Source organism: Akebia trifoliata, chromosome 4 (genome assembly GCF_017979445.1).
Source record: "Akebia trifoliata isolate Shusen 1 chromosome 4, ASM1797944v1, whole genome shotgun sequence".
NCBI classification, from domain to species: Eukaryota; Viridiplantae; Streptophyta; class Magnoliopsida; order Ranunculales; family Lardizabalaceae; genus Akebia; species Akebia trifoliata.
In genome coordinates, this window is record NC_141378.1 from 23,883,267 (window position 1) to 23,904,467 (window position 21,201).

Consider the following 21,201-nt stretch of genomic DNA (forward strand, 5'->3'; position numbering starts at 1 on the left):
GTGTGATTGATGAAATTGATCTCAACTGATTCAAATGGACTTTGGTTTTAGTTGTAATATACTCATAATTGATGTAGGTGGAATTTCTTTTCTACTCATCAACAATGATTTATAGGAAACATGATTTTGACCGTGTAAACATGAAATCAAATGATTGAGATTTATACATTTTGATAATACACATCTCAAGGATACTTATCCTGAGGATAAATCTCAACCTTCGGATTTTGTATCTAACCCTACTTATACCCTATGTTATCGAATCCGTTGGTATTAATCTGTACCATGAACCGGTATGAATCAAATCGGTTTGTGGAATTTTTTGGATTGGGTTTGTAAAATCAAGTGAGAGCCCAGTAATTTTTAATTGGGTTTAGTGAATCAAAGCATGTGGGTTCTCAATTACCTTTTAATTGATTCTGTTAACGAAATCAATTATATTAATTTATTTTTATTTAATTTAAAATTTTTTAACATTATAATTGTACTTATAATTTATGATCTAGGGATAGGGATCTGAAGCAAACTAAGAAACAATTTATCTCTATCTGCTACTATAGATTGGATTTATTCTAGAGTGAGGAACGACAAACCACGAACCCGAATTTGAATCGAGTGAACCAGATAACATAGGTTACGCCCATATTTAATGGGCTAGGAAACTGCGAGTCTTATTCTTCTTTGTGGGTTTCCCTAACCTTAATTTTTTTTTTATATGGGCAGACCAACTTATTAGGCCAATTAACAGTCCCATTTATTATTTTTGTCCATATCCATCCACCTCAGCACACTGAATATAATCCTAAACATATAAAGTAAAAAATGCTAATATTCAACGACGTTGGACACTATATGTCTAACTACATCTCAGATATCAAAGAGATTCCCTAACGATTCGAACTTTAAAAAATCTGTATTTTTTCACCCATCAAATGTGTTCGTTGGACACTATCTGTCCAACGTTCTTAAACACATAACAAATCCAGGTTAAAAAAAAATATACTAAAACAGTAAAACTAAGTCTCCTACTTCCAAGGTTGGGATCATCTACGATTCTTCGTCAATCGTCATCGACTTCATTCAGTAAAACATACTCATCATCAGATTCAGGGTTAAATTCCAATCTCATGGGTTTCTTCTCTGTCCTCTCTCGTTCTCTTCTGATGCGTCGCAGCAGCATCATCAGCGATAGACTCTCACTCTCAAAACCCTCGATGATGATGACTTCAACAATCTGTAACAGATGGATCTGTCATCAACACGAAAGTAATGAGAAAATCACCGATGCAAGCGGTTACCATTTGAGCGGTGGACCGTCTTTCATGCGCGGTACCGTATTTTGGGGAGAAGCTAACACTCCTCTCACCATCGAAGAATTCCAGATGCCTCGTCCCAAAGTTGGAGAAGTTCTCGTCAAAACCAAAGGTACTCACACGCGCACTCGCACACGCGCTTTATTCTTCATTCTTGATCTTTGTTTTATGGGTAAATTACACATCAGCCCCCTCTTGTTCAGCGTAATTTCATGTCGATCCACTAACGTTATCACAATTGTACTCACCACTTTGTGATTATCTAACGGATTCACTTAAGACCCTTCCGTCTATTTGCCGTCTATGTTTTTCTTTATTTTTACAGGGACAATGACTGAAAAGGACTTGTTACAGAGAATATGTGCCGAAAAGTCCCCTGCCGTTCAAGACCAACTTTATAAAAATTAGTCTATTAAACAGTCTGATGAATTTTTTAATGAAAATACCTAAACTGCCCTTTTAACAACTTTAAAAATTTAAGAGAACCAACCATGGTTATGTGTAATTTTAGAATTTAGATATTGGCAAATTTACCAAAACATGCACCACATTTCGACTATTTACCAGAACGGTAAATTGTAGCAATTAATTCCGAAAACGGTAATTTTACCGTTTTTGAAATTAATATTTTTTATCAAAACGGTAAAAACAGTAATATGCAATTTTTTTTACTGAAAATACCCTTTTTTATTTTTTGACTAAAATTACGAAAAAATCCTCTCTTCTTTCATATTTCTATTTAGTGTTGGGAAGATTAAAAAGAAGAGAAAGATTTAGTTGGATTTTAATTTATTTCTAAGGTTAAAATGGTAAATACATATATAAAATAAAAAAGGTATTTTCGGTAAATTTTTTTTACATTTTACTGTTTTTACCATTTTGGTAAAAAATATTAATTCCGAAAACGGTAAAATTACCGTTTTTGGAATTAATTGCTACAGTTTACTATTTTGGTAATTAATTTTGAAAACTGTACCGTTTTGGTAAATTATTCTTAGATATATCCCTCTAAAATGTTTGGGATATCCATGTGTTTAAATCTCATGACATGCCTCTTGACCTTGGACTTATCTTATAGACTAATTAAAATGACCTAAATGCCCTCATCTTCTCCCTGCAGCCAAAACCCTTGATTTTTCTCCAAAAAATCTTTCTTCTTCAAGCTCTTCAACCTCTATTGTAGATAATTTTTAATCCATTCAACCTCATTTTAAATCCTTGTTTTCAACCTCACCTTTACCCTTGTAGAAAACCAATGATTTTTTCTACCCAAAGTTCCATCTTTTCTCATCTCCAAAAATTTTATCTTACCATTGGGGTTTGAAGTAGATAGAATATTAAGGTAATTTATTTTATAGAAGATGTTAGGTTAAATAAAAATGTTTGGTTTTGGGAATAAAAGTCTAGGTTTTTTTTTTTTTACTACAAGTCAAAGATGAGGGCATTTACGTCATTTTTCTTTAGTCTATTTGAGTGGTCTAAGTCGGTGGGGGGTGGGGGGCATGTCATCAGTTTGAAAACAGAGGGGTATCTCAAATATTCAACAAAACATGGAGGGGCATAATCAAATCAACATTATTTTATTTACTTTTGTGTCCCTTGAAAACTTACAATTTATTTATGAATAACACAGCCTGTGGAGTGTGTCACTCTGATCTTCATGTCATGAAAGGAGAACTCCCATTTGCAAGTCCTTGTGTTGTGGGTCATGAAATTACTGGAGAGGTAGTCGAGCATGGGCCCCACACTGATGCTGGAATCGTGAACAGGTATTATGTTGTTATGACATTTTTAATATAATATGTTTGTGATTAATATAATATTTGATTTTGTGACTGTAGCTTCTATTATTTTTGATATAACAAAAAATAATTATTGTTTGAACTATGTACATATATTTTTCTATTTATATGAAAATTGGTTGGTGAGGGTTTGACTTGTTAGAGTTGGTTGAATTTGCCGGGACAAACCGGGTTCCGTGGGGGTCAATTTGATCCTGAAAACAGGACTTTAAAATGATGAACTAATCATAATCATTGTCTCATCACTCAGTTGGTGTTGAACTTTTAGTCTTGCATTGTGGTTTCACATGAGTTATGATTAGTAATAATGTCTAAAATAGTTTGTTAACACTACCCAAATAATCTTGAGTGTTTTCTCCCATGCGTTCGTTCATTAGTTCAATTCATAGTTTGGTTAAGCCTTCTTATCTAAATAGATTTCATTGTGGTGGTTCCATCACCCACGCTGTGACATGTTTGTATATTGATGGGTAGTTAGCTTGGTTATCTTATTCTGTTCCATTTCCTTATCTGTTTGATAGGTCTTTTTGACCTCTCATCTCGTTGAATCTTTCTTCTTCTATTATTATAATTTTATTATCATGAACAAACCCTTTATATGTGTCCTTTGCTTGATTTCCTATTTATTATGGGATTTACAATAAATATTGAAAATGAGAGTTAATACAAAATTGGTAAATTATTGCAGTGTCCTATCAATAACATTTTTCTCTTTCTCTTATTATAAGCCCACCTATTCCTCTGTGAGGTTTGCTGTTTGTAGATTGGGTGCATCAAACACTAGACTCTCCTGCACCGATAATCTTCAAGACTTCACAAAACAAAATCAGTTTCTTTATAGTGTGGTTGATTTGAGCCTATTTCTAGAAAAGAGGAATGTCAATAGTGGAATGAAAGAGAAGCCTAAATATACCTTAATTTTCAAATTCTAAATCCTCTCAAATCCGATATAATACCCCACCTTGGTACTTTAGTATACATTATGCAGGTAATGTAAACATGACTAAATCCGAATATGTTGGATGAATCAATATTGACGATTTCCTTTGGGTGAGAATTTCAGATTTCCCGTTGGAGCACACGTGGTAGGAGCATTCATAATGCCCTGCGGTAATTGTTTCTTCTGTGTGAAGGTGATGTTTTCTAAATCTTAACTTGTTTTGTTTTCCTATTTATCCATCACCCCAATTGAAACTCTAGCATGAATTCTCTACTGAGAGTGGTTGAATGATAACAGGGTCAAGAAGATCTTTGCGAAGCTTTCTTTGCTTACAATCGTGCAAAAGGAACACTCTATGATGGGGAAACTCGGTTGTTTCTCCGCAACAATGGTAGTTACTTGTTCATATCTATATATATTATTTTGTTCCTCTTTTTTCTTTCTTTTGTACCTCCTTTTCGGGTTGGTCATCTTGACCTCCCTCCTTTTCTGAACCTTCAACTTCTCTCCTTCTCTCCCCAACACCTTTTATGGTTTTTATTGGTTCATCTATATTTTACTTTTGTTTGGTCATGTACAAGTCTCTGCTGTTTTGAAATGTATAATACATCTTTATTTGATTTCTAAAATTTTCTGATTGTGTAGGAAAGCCAGTGTACATGTATAGTATGGGAGGACTTGCAGAATACTGTGTGGTGCCTGCACATGCATTATCTATTCTCCCAAATTCATTACCGTATACAGAGTCAGCTATTTTGGGATGTGCAGTTTTCACTGCATATGGTGCCATGAGACATGCAGCTGACATGCGTGCTGGAGATACTGTTGCTGTCATTGGCATTGGTGGTGTTGGATCAAGGTGAAGAGCTAAAATTATGTAAATCTTCCAATTTGCATTGGTATTTATTTTACTTACTGAAAAAGATTTTTTTTCTATATCTATTTATTAATTGAATCTAGTTTTTATTTATTTACAAGCCAATCTATATAATAAAACACAACGGAGGACCCCATTGCTACAGTTTTGTGGGTATAAAAGATTGAGACAAAGGAGTGGGGTGCCCATAACCCCACTTTATATTGCCTTTCCTTTTCTCCCCACTTCAACTTTATCGTCTTCCCTGGCCCCCTCCCTCCTCCTCCTCCCCCACCCCCACTTTTTTAATAATACCACTTTAACTTTACTATCTTTCCTCTTTTACCCCTTTAACCTAGTTTATTTTCTTTCCTCTTCTCCCCCTTCTTAATATTACCTCTCCAATTTTATTTTTTCCCCTCTCCCCTTAATCCCAATATTTTTTAATAATACCCCTCCAACTTTATTATTTTTTCATTTTTACTCCCTTAACCCAAAGTGCGAATTCTAGTGTTTAAATATGTTCCGATTGTTTCAATTCCATTTTGGTTTTTATGGAATGGAGTGGGACGAGATTTTAAACCTTGGTCCAAACCATTTGATGTATTGTGCCTCAAGAATTTGTGTATGTGCAGTCAAGCATGTGCATGCATGATTGATTGGTTCTTGTTTTGAAAAATTTAGAGATATGGACTTGATGCCTATTTGGGAGAATAACTTTGCAGTGGCAGATCATTCGATAATGTGAAGCTGATTTGTAGAAAACAAGATGTCAATTCGTTAATGCTAAACTTTGACAATGCTAGGATTCAAATTGCCCAAGAAATTAAGGTCTCTAGCTTATCTATTGGGTGGAGAACTCCAATATTGCAAAGGTTTTCAAAGGACAATTTAAAATAGTTGTTAGAAATTTAAGGGACTCTTTCAACACGGGGATTCAGAAGAGAAGGTTCGTAGTTTAGATGATGTGATTGATCATATTAGGGAAATGAAAATCAGTTGGTGCCCTATTTTGTCCAACACACTGATTGGTGCTAATGAATTTGCAAACTCATTCACCAAAAACTACTGTGGATGCATTTTTTTCATATATAAATTTTTTTCCCCCATTGTGCATTTTTCTAATATAGCACATACTTACATTGCTTATTAAAATTGTTTGAAAATAGCATAGGAGAAACTCAATCTTTTGGAAAAGGAGTTGAAGAAGAAATTTCATCTTTTGTGTGAAGTCATTATGTAGAACAGTAGACCTAAGAATATGGACCAGATAGTAGTTTAAATTTAATAAGGTTTTGTGGTGGCTTACTAAACAAGGTCCTAGTTTATGGAGGCATGTTATTATACACAAATTGGAGTTATTCGATGGGAATTAGGATTTTTAAGAGGTGAGGTCCCTTGCTTATAGGATGGGGATTTGGCAAGGAATAATGAAGGTTTGTAAATATTTTATTAAAAATACAAAATTGAAATATATGATGGTGTTAGGGTTTTTTGGGGAGTGAGTGGCCTAGGAAAAATTTCTAATGTGTCTGCCACTTTATGGATTGATCCCCATCAATGCATTGATAATCACTGATAATCAATCATTTTAACAGAAGTTGAGTAATTAAATGGCATCCTAATTTCAGGGGAATCTTTGGGATAGGGTTCATCAGGAGATAGAGGAGAGCTTTTCCCTCGATCGTTTTCATGAGATTTTTCAACTTTCCATGGTCTAAATGGGGAGGACATCCATAGAGTAATTATTTTATGCAGTCCTCGCTGAGAACCCCTGGTGGAGTCTATTTAGGGAAAGCTGATTCCTCCTAAAGAACTATATATAAATATTGGTGTTGGACTAAACTCTCTTGTATGTTTCCAAAATGGTCTCCCATTGTTCACTGGGGCAGGACAGGTTCTTTTTGGTATTATTATTGTTATTATTATTATTATTTTCTTTTGTTTTTTGTATCATGTTGGATCTTCCAAAAGAAATAGGGGAGATATTCTCGTTTTGGTCGAGTAAGCTGTTAGTTGCGAGTGGAAAAATTCTTTGAAAGATTTTGCCTTTTGATCTATATTGGGTAATCAAGAAAGCAATTATCAGACATATAAAACTTATATTGAGCTTTTGCCGGAGGTTTTGGGACAGTTGGAAAGCTCATTACAGAATGGTATCTATACTGGACAATTTCTGCAGCATAAAGTTAGAAGTTAGTTTATAGCTCAGAATCTCCTATTCTGGAGACTTGCAGAGTATTTCTTATTGGCTGGTCTACTATTCATCTCTTCTGTGTTTCCTTTTGTATCTTGATAATGCGTTTTCCTCTCACCTAATTTTTTTTTTCTTTTTCTATCTTTAAACAAACAAAGGAGAATACTTTTAGTTGTAGAACATTACATCCCATGTGTACGCAACTACTTTAGTAACCTTAGGAATAAAAATTTGGACTAAATTTTTGTGAAGGCCAAAGCACATGGAAATGTGCAATGTAAAGTACAAGGTGCACAAGTGCATATCGTTACGGAAGCATCCTTTGTGAAGATGCATGCTTAGATGATGCATAAACAAGGTGAAGTTTGATTTTACCGAGTACCAAGGTTTACAATCTTGTACTCTTCCATTGTTTCGGTTTTTCCAAAAACCGAAACCAAACGGAACGGAAACATTCCTAAACATTCACTTCAAATCATTAATTTAGTTTTGTTCATAAATAAATACAGAAACTGTTTTTTAAGTGTTTAGAATGGGTGTTTAAGTTAAAAATCATATTTGTTCACATCAAAATGAAATAGAAATGCTTCAAAACATTCCTAAACAAACATAGGCACCTCGGAACATTGCTTTTGATGCATATATAATAACATGAAAGTTATTTTATTTGATTAAATGAATCTTAGAAGCTACAAAGTTTGTTTACTAATTTAGTGTTTAAACATTGCATGTGATATGTTTTTTTTTTTTTTTTGGGGTACATACTGATAAGTTTTGTGAAGCATTCTGAAACATGCTACATTCAAAATTTTGTTGCGTTAAATATAAAAATGGAATGTTTTGGTTGAAACATTCTGGAGGTCAAATTTTCGGTATGTTCCACTTTTGATGAATATTTGAGACACTTCCCTGTTTTTTCAAACTGATGACATACCCCTCGACCTCATTCTTCTTTGAGGGACTAAATAAAATGATTAAAAGCGTCCTAGTCTTCAACCTCTCGCCATAAACCCTTGATTTTCTTTCCAAAACCTGTCATATGCAACCTTTTGGAAAAGTATTTTAACCCTCATCTTTAACCTTGAGATTCTCTGTCCTCCAATCTTCAAACCTTCTAAATAGTGTTGGATTTTTCGAAGAAATTGGCTTGTCATATTGTCTTGAAAAAGTCATTTAACAACCCATAACATGTTTCTTTTTTTACAATACTTATCATTAAAATGCTGATTCTTAATAATGTTTTGAAAAAAATTTAAATGATTCATTTCATTTCGATGAGTGTTTCCATTTTTTCCTCGCCTGAAACATTCCTTTTGAAACGAAATTTTAAACTTTACATGTTCTATATATTAATATGATTGTAAATGTAATAGTCCTACCCATAATATACATGTACTATATATATTTTCAAATTTCTTTATCATACTTAAATGCAAATACTTGGCCATTTCCATTCTTATGAGATTCTTTACACTATTATTGCGAAATTGCATGTCTCAGTTGCTTGCAATTAGCACGTGCATTTGGTGCTTCTGAAATTATTGCTGTTGATGTTCATGATGGAAAACTTCATAATGCAAAGATGCTTGGAGCAACTCACACCGTAAATGCAGCTAAGGAAGATGCTGTTGATAAGATAAAGGCATGTGCTCTACCTTTTTTTTCTTTTAGCTAGATGAAGAGTATTCTTATGTGGTGCAGGAATTTGACATAGTTGAAAGATATTTAGATTATGCTACAATTTTCTTATAAGAAAAAATTGAAGTTCTAAAACACTCGTAGGTTTAGTGAGTGAAAACTCTATTTGGTTTTTGACATGGGATTTGATTGTATCAAATGAATGACAATTAGATTGCCTATCTTTTCTATTGTTTTGCATTTTTTTTATCTTATTAGGTTTTCTTGACCTCCTACCTTTTTGAGTTTGCCATCTCGTCCTCAATAAAATTTATACTTATGAATGAAAAAGAGATTTGTTTGTGGTGAATGGTGATAAACTATTTTCTAAATATGTAAAGCTAGTGGTGAATCTGTTAACCAACTTTTGTTGCACTTTAGTTTAACTAATGTCATTTGGAGTTATTTCTTCAATTATTTTGGGATTACTGGACTTTTCCTTGGTTAGTGTTGGATTTGTTTGATAGTTGAACACGTTTGCTTAGAGGTAGGTTGACATGTAGGTTGTTGCTACCCATTGCAATCATCCAGGGTATTTGGATTAAAGGGAACATGAGGATCTTTGATGGCAAGGAAAAAGACATTCATGTTAATTTTTAAATATTAAAGCTCTTGTTGTAAGTGGGGTAAGATTTTTAAAGAGTGCAAGGGGCTATTTTTTGAAGGACTTTGTTCATTAGGATGTGATTGTACTGGGGAAGGGTAGTTAATTGGAAATATGTAGTTCCTTTATATGCTTATTTCTATTTTACTATCACTAGTTTTCTATGTAAGGGCATTTATGTCCATTCTCTTTTTAGTTAATATATATATCTGTCAAGCTCTCGTTATAAGACTTGAGAATTCTCTTTTACAATTCTTCTTGGTATCAGAGCCTCTAGAGGATCAAACGTCCCTCTTCTTGGGTTCTTCTCCGCATTTGTTTTTCTCTTAAAGTTCTTTGTCTCTTCTCGTTCCTTCTCCTCTATTTTCTTCTCTCCCCTATTTTCTGGTTTTTTGAGATCTACTGACCTAGAGCAATTTCGCTAGAAGGTTTCTCCTTCGGGGGCATGTTATCCTAATCGCATGTTGCCATACGATTTTTTATCAAGATTTCACATGTTGCAATTGATTTTCCGCGCTGTGTTGTTTGCCCTACGATAGGGTTCCTACCTTGTGATAGGTTTTTTTGGTTTGGATTCTATCTTACGTTAGAGTTTGTGTTTTTGATAAGGTGATTGGTGGATTGTTGGAGACATACGATTGGCCTCTGCCCTTGCTGCTACCCTACGAAACCCCCCTTAGGTATTGCGACAACAATTGTTGGATTAGGTCTGCCTTATGATACCAAAAGGGTGGTGTTGAGAGTTTTTTATGTGCAAATTGGAGCTATTCTGCCCTGCGACAGCAACTGGCAGGTTGTTTGCTGCTTTGCGACAACAAGGTTGTGCGACACTGGTTTTGGGGTGTTTTTCTGCCTTGGGATAGCAATTGGTAGGCTGTTCGCTGTCCCGCGACAACAACAGGGCTGTGCGGCATTGATTTTGGGGTCTTTTTCTGCCTTGATAGCAACTGGTAGGTTGTTTGCTGCCTTGCGACAACAACGTGGCTGTGCGGCATTGGTTCTGGGGTCTTTCTCTGCCCTGTGACATCATCTGTGTGTTGTGTGGTGTGTGTTTGCCCTACAACAACAGGGCTGTGCAACACTAATTCTGGGGTCTTTTTCTGCCTTGGGACAGCAATTGGTAGGTTGTTTGTTGCCTTGTGACAACAACAGGGCTGTGCAACACTGTTTTTGGGGTTTTTCTTCGTCCTGCGACAAGATCTGTGTGTGCTGTGTGGTGTGTGTTTGTTCTACAACAATAGTAGAGGTACTATTGTGCTGTTTGCTGCCTTGGAAAAGCAATTGTGTTGCTACTAGGGTGTTATGACAACATTTTGGACTGTGCAACATAGTTGGCCCCTTCCCATGTTCTTTCTCTCTGATCTATTCGATTGGGCTGGACTTTGTAAATAGGGTATTGGTTGATTTGTGTTGCTAGCCTCGATACAGGCTGTTAGCTGAGATAAAGGTTGTTGTGATCAAGACTGTGATTGTGTGGTGCATGTGCGACAAGGCTGGGTTGCTGGTTGTGTACTTCTATGACCTGATGATGTTGATGTGTCGCGATAAAGTTGGTATATGATAGCACTATTGTTCTTTGCAATTGTGCTGGATTTTTTTTTTTCAAGCCAAAGTGTAGTCTTCCTCATCAAAGTGTCTCTCCTTTACTAATAAGAGTTTTTCCATTGCATCAGTCTTGGTGTCGGTTCGTGAGAATCTATTTGGAAAGTAACGACAAATCTGGATGGTTTTTGGATACTATTACTACTTATCGTAGTCGAAGGAATAACTTTATTTGTAGTCCTTGTAGGAAAATAGGCCATGAGAAGATCTGATGCTTTCTGTCCTATCCTCATTTGTTGAGCTTTACTGCATCTCCTTCGTTGGGGCATTCTGTTCCCCGTGTTTCCATTGTGGATTCCTCATTTGTTCCCACCACTGTCTCTCCTGAAACTATTGCTCGTGGTCAAATCGGTACTCATACTCGCTCATGTTAGACAGTGGCCTTAGTTACCATGCCTCCAAGTATATCTTTTGCATTTCATGTCACCCAGTATGTTCTAGCTCCCCTGACATGGGTTATTGATTCTGGTGTCTTTGATTACATGACCGGTGAGTCTAGCCATTTCACTTCATCTATTTTCCCTGATACTCATAGGGAGGTTTGCCTTGTTGATGGGTCCCTTACACCTATTTACAGAAAGGGTACCATCCCCTTATCATCTGGTATTTCTCTTGACTCTATGCTCCATGTTCTTTACCTATCTTTTAATCTTTTGTCTGTGAGTAGTCTTACAAAATCTCTAAATTGCTCAGCGATCTTTTTTCCTACTCACTGTACTTTTTATGACCTGACTTCAAGGAAGATTTTTGGCAAGCGGTATGAGAGGGATGGGCTGTACTTATTTGGATCTTCGCATACTGCTGCTCTGGCCTCTGTGTTATCCTCTTTTAAGAGTCACTTTTTCTTCTCAGTCCTTGGATTTGTGGTATGCTCGCTTAGGACATGTTAATTTTCAGCACTTATGTTCTTTATTTCCTATTTTAAAAAATTCTTGTAGTGGGCATAAGTTTCAATATTTTGTGTGTGAGCTTTCCAAACATACTCGTACTTCATATATCCCTCGCATGCATCGGTTTAACACTATGTTTGATTTAATTCATTCTGATGTATGGGGGCCTTCCCTTGTTACTGCTTTTACTGGTCATTGGTATTATGTTACATTTATTGATGACTATTCTCATTATACTCGAGTCTACTTGATGTGATCTTCGTCTGAGGTGCTTTCTATTTTTGTTAACTTTTTAAAAATGATTCAGACTTAGTATAATATCACTGTTAAAGTTCTTCAGTTTGATAATGGAGGTGAATATATTTTTGATGGGATTTGCTCTCACCTTCATGAGTAAGGTATGTTTCACCAGTTGACTTGTCCTTATACCCGTGAGCAGAACGGGGTGGCGGAACGCAAGAACTGCTACTTTATGAACATTGTCCACTGCATTCTTCGAGGCATGCATGATCCTAAATTATATTGGAACATGACGGTCCTCATTGCGACTTTTCTTCTTAATCGTGTTTCGAGTCGCATTTTTGGGGGATAGATGCCTCTTCATGTTCTTCGTCTTGATAGCACTCTCTTTCCGATTACACCTAGAGTTTTTAGTTGCACTTGTTTTGTTCAGGACTGTACCCTTCATCGCACGAAATTAGATGACACAACCATTCAATGTGTTTTTTTGGGCTACTCATTCATGTAAAAGGGGTATCAATGTTATGATCCTATTTCTCATCGTGTAATACATTCTATGGATGTCACTTTTTTTGAAAATGTTCCTTACTTTCGTGCCACATCTTCTTTGTTCCCTCTTTACCTTTGCAAGAATTTTTTATGCTCATTCTCCTATAGCTGCCTTCTCCGGTCTTCGATCCAACTTCTCCAACACTTAAGATTAATTTTTGTCGCCCTCGTCCCTCTCCAACCTTGCCAACTTGCTCCTTGAACTTAGGTATATTATCTCCTAACCTCGCTCTTATCCCATCTGTTTTTTATTCTCACTTACGTATTGCACTTCGCAAAGGTAAGCGGGGGTGTGTTACTGATCATCTTATTGCTCAGTTTGTTTCCTATCAGGGACTTTCTTTATCAGGTTTATCTTGCCACTATTGTTTCTATTAGAGTTCTCTGGTCTGTTTCAGAGGCTTTATGAGATCTTCAGTGGACTACAACCATGATTACTGAGATGGATGCTTTGCAGAAGAATCATACATGGGAGCTTGTTCCCCTTCCCTCTGGGGAGCGAACTGTTAGTTGTAAATAGGTTTTCACTGTCAAGTATCTGGTGGATGACATTGTTGATCAATACAAGGCTCATCTAGTTGCTAAAGGATTTACGCAGATTCCAGAAAAGGGTTTTGGTGCTACATTTACTCCTCTAGCTAAACTTTCTACTGTTCGCTTTCTTATCTCTTTAGCTATATGTCACTTGTGGCCTCTTCACAAACTTGATGTGAAGAATGCCTTTTTTAATAGTGATCTAATTGAGGTTATCTATATGGACCCCCTCCTGGGATTTCTCAAATCTCTGTATGGCCTGAAGCAGTCTTCGCGAGCCTAGTTTCAGTGTTTTTTCTGAGGTTATTTTATCTATGTAGTTCTCCAGATGCCACTTAGATCATACTTTGCTTTTTTCATCGAAGATTGGATGGCTGTTGTACTATTGTTCTAGTTTATGTGGATAATATTATTCTGATTAGAGATGATGCACAGTGGATTGACAGGGTAAAGATGTTATTAGGTTGTGCTTTTGAGGTTAAGGATTGAGGTCCCCTCAAGTACTTCTTGGGGATAAAAGTGGTCTGCTTTCGCCGTGGTATTTTGTTATCATAGTGCAAATACACATTAGATCTTCTTCAGGACACTGGTATGTTTGGTTGTCATCCTGTTTCCTCTCCTGTGGATGATATTATCCTGATTAAAGATAATGCATAGTGGACTGATAGGGTAAAGATGTTATTGGGTCGTGCTTTTGAGGTAAAGACTTAATTCCCCTCAAGTACTTCTTGGGGATAGAAGTGACCTGTTTTCGTCGTGGTATTTTATTATCTCAGTGCAAATACACATTGGATCTTCTTCAGGATATTAGTATGCTTGGTTGTCGTCCTGCTTCCTCTCCTATGAATCAGAATTATTGCCTTCATGCAGAATCTGGTAATCTATTATCTGATTATTATTCTTATCAGAGACTCGTAGGCCGTTTGGTTTATCTGACTAACACTAGACCGAATTTGACTTTTGCGGTTAGTGTAGTCAGTTAGTTTATGCATGCTCTGCGCACTTCTCATCTTGACGCCATTTATCGCACTCTTTGCCACTTGAAGTTGTGTCCTGGTCTTGGACTTTTCTACTCGTCCACTGTTCAGCCTCATTTGTCCTGCTTCACTGATGCTGATTATGTTGGTTCTCTTACAGACAAGAGATCTACCTTTAGTTTCTGCACTTTCTATGGTAGTAACCTAATCTCGCAGAAAAGTAAGAAACAAAGTGTGGTTTCTCGTTCTTTTGTTAAAGCTGAGTATTGAACTATGACCCTTGGCACATGTGAGCTTATTTGGCTTCGGTCTTTATTGACGGAGCTAAGATTTCCTGTCTCTAGTCCTTCCACATTATTTTGCGACAACAAGTCTGCTATTGTGCTTGTTTCTGACTCTGTTCTTCACGAGAGAATTAAGCATATAGAGGTTGATGTCCACTTTCTTAGGGAGTAAGTCTGATCTGGTGCTCTTCAGATAATATTTGTGTTCTCTTCAAATCATTTTGTCGACATGCTTACGAAGTCTATTGGTCTATCTGTCAAGTTGGGTTTGGTTGATATATTTGCCCTAGCTTGAAGGAGAGTATTGGAAATATGTAGTTTCTTTATATGCTTATTTCTATTTTACTATTGTTAGTTTTCTATGTAAGGGCATTTATGTCCATTCTCTTTTTAGTTTATATGTCCCTTGATCCGTTCCCTCTCTCTCTCTCTCTCTCATATATATATATAGAGGGAACGGATCAAGGGACATATGAAAAAACATATGTAAAAATAATGTAACATTAATTAATTTTCAAAATATGGGTTAGAAGTTTCGGATTAAGCTGATTTTTTGTGAGGATGATCTCTACGATGGGAAGATCATTCAAAAAAAAAAAAAAAAAAAGCAGTCCAATCTCAAACTTCTAACCCCATTAAAAGTGATTTAGAATGTGGACCGTCGATTTTTTGCCAATTTTTGCTAATAATTTGTAAATCACTTTTGATGGATTTAGAATTTTCAGATTGAGCTGATATTTTGTGAGGATGATCTTTTCATCATAGTGACCATCCTTGCAAAAAATCAGCTCAATCCAAAACCTCTAACCCATATATTGAAAAACCATTGTTTTTACATATGTCCCTATATATATGTTAAGCTCTCATTATGAGACTTGAGAATTCTCTTCTACAATTCTTCTATTAGATCCTTTTTTAAAACCCCTTTTCAGATGCCTTTTTTGTCATCTTTCCTTAACCTTTTGGTAGGTCTCATTTTGTCTCCCTTGCGTCTCTTTGTTTTGTAATGAAATTTATACTTATCCTCCTCCCATCCCCACCAATTTTCTTAGTTTTTTATTACAGTAAAAGGAGTATTGAGTAATCCATTTTTCAATCCATCAAGGGTGGTGGTTATAATTTAGAGGGTCTTAACAAGGTCCTTGACCTTGAAATAAAGAAGGTTGCTCAGGGACCTTATCCAACAATTTGACATGTTGAAATCTTATCTCGCAAAAATTCTTGTTACTTCACAAGGATATGGGAGTTGTGCTTTAGCAGGAAACAAAGCTTGCCAGGGTGAATGATAGAATCATACTAGAATTGTGAGGTTTGAAGGATGTTGGGTGGTGTGAGTGCGACCTTTTGACAATAGTAGAGTTATTGTGGTTTTGAAAAACAATGAAGTCATCAAAGTAGCCAACGCTTAAGTGGGATTTTTTTTTTCTCTACGTCAACTTGTGCAACTGTGCCAATGTGTATTTTCCATGGGCTCTGATGGGAGTGTATGGTCTCATGGAGGAGTTAGAACCTAATTTTGGGACGATTTGGATGACCTTGCTGGTCCTTGGGATGTTTTGTGGTGTTTGGGTGAAGGCTTCAATGCCAATAAATTGTCCTTTCCTTTGTAAATGGCAAGTATTTTTTTGACAAAAATATGCTAGATTTTTTAGTCTGGAAAAGAGGCTTGAATCTTGCAATAAAGGGAGGGAATATCACTGCGATTGAGACCACATTTTCTAGCCTACCAAAATATGTCATGTTTCTTTTCAGTGCTAACGAGATTCAAGAACTTGAAACTGTTGTTCTTTGGAATGATTGGACGTACCAATTTGTAGATTGGGAAATGGTGCATGGGATGAAGGAGATTGGTGCCTTTGGCTTGAGACCACCAAGGAAATGAGTTAAAGCTTACATTAAAAAAAAAAGAAGAAGAGTAATTTAGAAATTTATTGGGGGAATAACATTGGAAATTTGTGGAAGAACCCAAAAGTCATTGGAGAAGACTGATTGAAAGCATGTTTTGTAGTATAAACTTTTGATTTGGATAGCAATGCAACTGCTTCCTATGGTGCAAGTTTTGGATAGGTGTCTCAAGGTCTTGACCTTCAAAAACATATTCATTACAAGGCGCCTAGGATACGTACACTTTTGAAGGAGATTTCTCTTAGAGGGTCGGAGTTGCTTTTAGTATCTGACTTTAAGAAGAAATATCATTATATGAGAGGTTGATTACCTTCTCTGTTCTTTTACTTAAGTAAAGAGCGTGTTGTAGAATGTGGGAGAAAAAAAGGTTTGGAAATCGAAATTTAAAGGCCAGTTTCCTGTTGTCCATTCATTAAGGTAGTTATTAAGACCAATCTCCTCTCCAGTCAAGGTGTAGGATGGGCCTATCCCATCTAAGGTTGCTTTCTTTCGTTGTACAGTTTTTCCAGACAAAATTTCATAGTTGATCACTTATATTAGAAGGCAGAATATCATTCCTGACACACTTTGCAAAGGAAGTGAGAATTTCTTGACTGTTTGCTTCTTCATTGTAATCCCAAATGCGGTATTGAAGCTCTTCTACATCTTTTTGGTTGAAAGATCGACGACTTCAACAACCATGGACGGATTCATGGATATCCATCCTACTACTGCAATAATTTGGGTAGGTGGACAGAAAGCAAAGATCACATCTTCTATGATAAGGTCGGTTGACTCGGTTTCATGAGTATTTCTTTTGAAGAGCAAAGCATTGATGTATAATCGATTGTTCATCCCTCATGATTTCTAGGATGTCTGCTACAAACATATGGATGAAACCATTCAAGGTCCTCCCTAGTTCTTTACTGCTATCTTGAGAAGTTTAGTTGGCTTGTGGTGCTCCCCTCAATAATATTCTCTTATTTTTGTATACTGAGGTTTCCCCCTTTTCTTTTAATAAATAAGCCTTTTTCATATCGAAATAATCAGGTATGAAAAACTGTTGTCCCATGACATTGTATTGTATTTCGGGTCTTAACATTTTTATTCTCCTGTTTCTTCTAATTTACTGTTGTGTATTAGTGAAGGAAAAGCTAATGATAACTGTGCTTTCTTGTAGAGTTTAGGGATAATTTAACAATTCTTTAATACCCTGATAGACCATCTAATGGATGACCTTTGCAAAATAATTAACCCTTGAGAAATCTCAGTAAATTACTTGGTCTTTCAGTCCACCTTTTTTTTTTTTTTTTCGGGTTCAGAATTCTGTATACTTTCAGTGCTTGCTTCACTTTGCGTTTAAATACCCCTGACGGTATTAGCTTACTAGTAGTTATCTTTGCACTTTCTATCTACAGGAACTAACTGGAGGAATGGGTGTGGACATAGCTGTGGAAGCATTGGGGAAACCACAGACATTTTTGCAGTGCACACAGAGTGTACGAGATGGGGGAAAAGCAGTGATGATTGGGCTTGCACCAGCCAGCGTCATAGGGGAAATAGATATAACACGTCTTGTCCGCAGACAGGTACGTTCAAATATATTCACCTATAGTTACTGATTTGAGTTTTTAATTTACGTATGCTTTTGGTACGCCTCTTAAAACAATGATCCATACTATGCTTCACCACCACCTTCTCCTGTTTAATAGTAGTGTGATTAATATATGACAGAATGTTTAATGATCTCTTGGAGCAGATAAAAATCATTGGCTCGTATGGAGCTAGGGCTAGACAAGATCTTCCCAAGTTGGTTAAACTTGCTGAGACAGGTATCTTCAACCTCAATGCTGCCGTTTCAAGAACATGCAAATTTGAGGAGGCGGGAAAAATATATGAGGATCTTGACAAGGGGAATATAGTTGGTCGAGCAGTAGTGGAGATTATGTAATTGACATCTTACACAAGAAACATTGTCTTTAGATGCTAGCTTTCCTTAATAGGTAGTGTCATCAAGTATAGTACTGAAGAGATTGTAGGATAAAACTTTATCCTACATTTATTTATAAATAAATAAAAGTAGCAATATCATTTCTTTCTTAGAGGGGTGTATGGTCCTTTTATTTTTTTTCGGTGATTTTTTTATACATATTTTAATTTGCAAACTTCTAAACTTCACTTAGAACTTTAAAAACAGAAAAATATGTTCATTGGAGAGAGAGAGAGAGAGAGAGAGAGAGAGAGAGAGAGAGAGAGAGAGAGGATATAACATGTTATACAATATTTTTAGTAGAACTTGGCCTAAAAGCTTGCATAACATGGGAAATTACAGATTTCTCCCGTTGGTTTTTTATTTATTTTTATAAATCCCTTTGGACAAGCCCTGGATGTCCAAAAATTAGGGCAGGGATACTAATTTTGTGGCATTGAACAGTGTTGGTTGAGGAAATTGGGGCAGGTTTTTGATATTTCTGCAACAACTATGGGGGGTTGGTTTCTATGATGTTTATGTTCTCGCCTGGTGGTTGAGTTATTTGGGTTATAAAGGTTGATTTTGAGCTCAGTGGGAAAGGCCTTTTGGAGTTTGGACCAGTTTAGTGTTTTTTATTATTATTTTATATTATGGTTTTGCAGTCAAACATATGTAATCAACCTTAGGTATGTATGTGGGTGTTAGATTTTTTTTACATTGGTTGACAGAACTCACCTTCATCAGAACCCTCCTTTAACTGGACTTGGGATTAGGGCTGGATCGGATTTGAATCAAGAAATTTATTTTATCGATTGGATATGTCATCTTAAATTTATACCCAATTTCATAAGGTAGTACTTTTTTTTTTTTAATTTTGTTGTAGTCCAATTTGATCGTTTGTAATTGTGTGTGTGTAATGGTGATCCCCCAAACATTTCGTTGTTACATATACTTGACCATAATTTAGTGTGATTTAGACACACTCCTCCATATTGTGGTTAATATCATAGATAACACCTTTTGTTTTTAAATTGATGATTTTCTCATAATTTAGGGTGATTCAACCTCTTTTCTAATACTCTCCTGAAATATGGTTATCTATTTATTTTGATGAATGATATCAGTCATCTTCAATTTAGATTTTCTCCCCCAAATCAATCATCTTCAACTTTAGGGCCACTTATTCAAGTTTAAAACTGTATCTTCTTCAACCTTCAAACTTCAAGAAAGTAGGATTTTTGGAGTATAATATGGAATTTGGTTTAAAAATCAAGGTTTCTACTTTCTACAAGGCATTGAAAATGAGATTGAAAAGTTAGAAATTGTTTACTTTAGAGTTCAATAACTTGGCGATTGAAGATTTTTACCTAGGCACAATTGTTTAATTGTAATAGAAGACTGCAAAGGTACGTAATGGAAGCGTGTGAATCAAGAGATTCAATAATCAAGAGATTCAATAAAAATTCAGATATTATGTTCAATAGAATACTCCAAATCAGTAGATTTAATTTATAAATAAGTAATAACTTGAAAAAAAATAGTTAAGAGAGAAAAGATAATTGAATTGATTGATTATTATTAATTTTCAGATTTGGAGCTTCTTACATAGATAATTCCATCATAACAATTTAGAATTCTGTAACATAACACTAATTTTTTAATCCTATTAAAACTCATTTTTTAGAAGGTTCAGATTGGGTTGATTTTTTCTGAGGATGATCTCCTCGTCATAGAGATCATCTTCACAAAAAAAAAAAATCAGCTCAGTTCGAAACTTTTAAGTTGTATACGACAAATCGTTGGCTACTGAACCTAACCCTATATATATAGATGTCCACTGATCATCCCGTGTTAAGTAGTCAGGGCGTTGCGTGTTTAGGAAAAAAGATCATGATTGAATCCTATTGGAAACATGCCTATAAGAAATAAAATCTGCATGTATAAATAGAGATAAAATTATTTATTTGTAATTAACTACTTGATTCCTATTCAATTTCGACAGTGAATTTGACTTTAGCATCGGAGTTTTGGCGATAGGTACCACATCAATGCTTAGATAAGAACTTTTTGCAAGATTTATTTGGCGGTTTTATGAATCTCGAGGTAAAGGGGTGAAATTTTCCTCCATAGTCTACAACTTTAATATTCTCTCCTTCAACCTTCAAGAATAATAAGATCTGATATTTGCAAAATCTTTAACTTTGTAAGTGCAAGCTAACTTAGTTGGTTGAGTGATGATACCAGAGACTTGGGTTCAAATCCTGTCAGCATTAAGTTATTAAACTCATTAAAAATAGGTCTATCGATAAAAAAAAAAAAAAAAAAAAATTGAAGATAAAAGTTGAAAAAGTTAAATAGGTTAACTCCTTGACAATTGGCAGATTTTATTGTTGGAAAATTAAAGAGTTTTCGATTGAGATCAAGACAAAGTCATTTTTTTTATATAGTTCCAATGATAAAACCTAGGTCTAGGGGCATATCATCAATTTGAAAACATAAGGATACCTCTAAGAAAAAGTAGAGGGGCATGTCTAAATCACCACTAATTTATTTATGGTTATCGTGAAAAAGTTGAATATAAGTAGTGGAACTAAAAAAGTGAATTTATTTTTCTTAATCATTTTCTTTAATTTTCCCAACATTGTTAAAATCAATATGTTTCAAACTAATCAATCCACCTTAATTTTCATAAATTTATTTTTCTTAATCATTTTCTTTAATTTTCCCAACATTTTTAATATCAATATGTTTCAAATTAATCAATCTACCTTAATTTTCATAAATTTATTTTTCTTAATCATTTTCTTTAATTTTCCCAACATTTTTAATATCAATATGTTTCAAATTAATCAATCTACCTTAATTTTCATAAAAATAAAA

The 21,201-nt window shown here is 35.3% G+C and overlaps 1 protein-coding gene across 2 annotated transcripts; it reads left to right on the forward strand.

Annotated features, from left to right (window-relative positions):
- The first annotated feature begins 929 nt into the window (after positions 1-929).
- Positions 930-18,451, forward strand: LOC147404549 (GroES-like zinc-binding alcohol dehydrogenase family protein). Of its 2 annotated transcripts, none has more exons than XR_015177826.1 (8): positions 930-1,425; positions 2,947-3,082; positions 4,179-4,248; positions 4,353-4,446; positions 4,701-4,914; positions 8,609-8,750; positions 9,999-11,857; positions 17,768-17,941. XR_015177826.1 is itself a non-coding variant. In XM_086440559.1 (8 exons), the coding sequence occupies exons 1-8, from the start codon at positions 1,128-1,130 to the stop codon at positions 18,298-18,300; spliced, it is 1,317 nt and encodes a 438-aa protein (XP_086296685.1). In that variant the 5' UTR covers positions 950-1,127; the 3' UTR covers positions 18,301-18,451. The 2 variants fall into 2 exon arrangements, 1 of the variants encoding a protein (XP_086296685.1); XM_086440559.1 differs by lacking the exon at positions 9,999-11,857 and adding an exon at positions 18,109-18,451 and having other exon boundaries at positions 950-1,425; positions 17,768-17,938.
- The last annotated feature ends 2,750 nt before the right edge of the window (positions 18,452-21,201 follow it).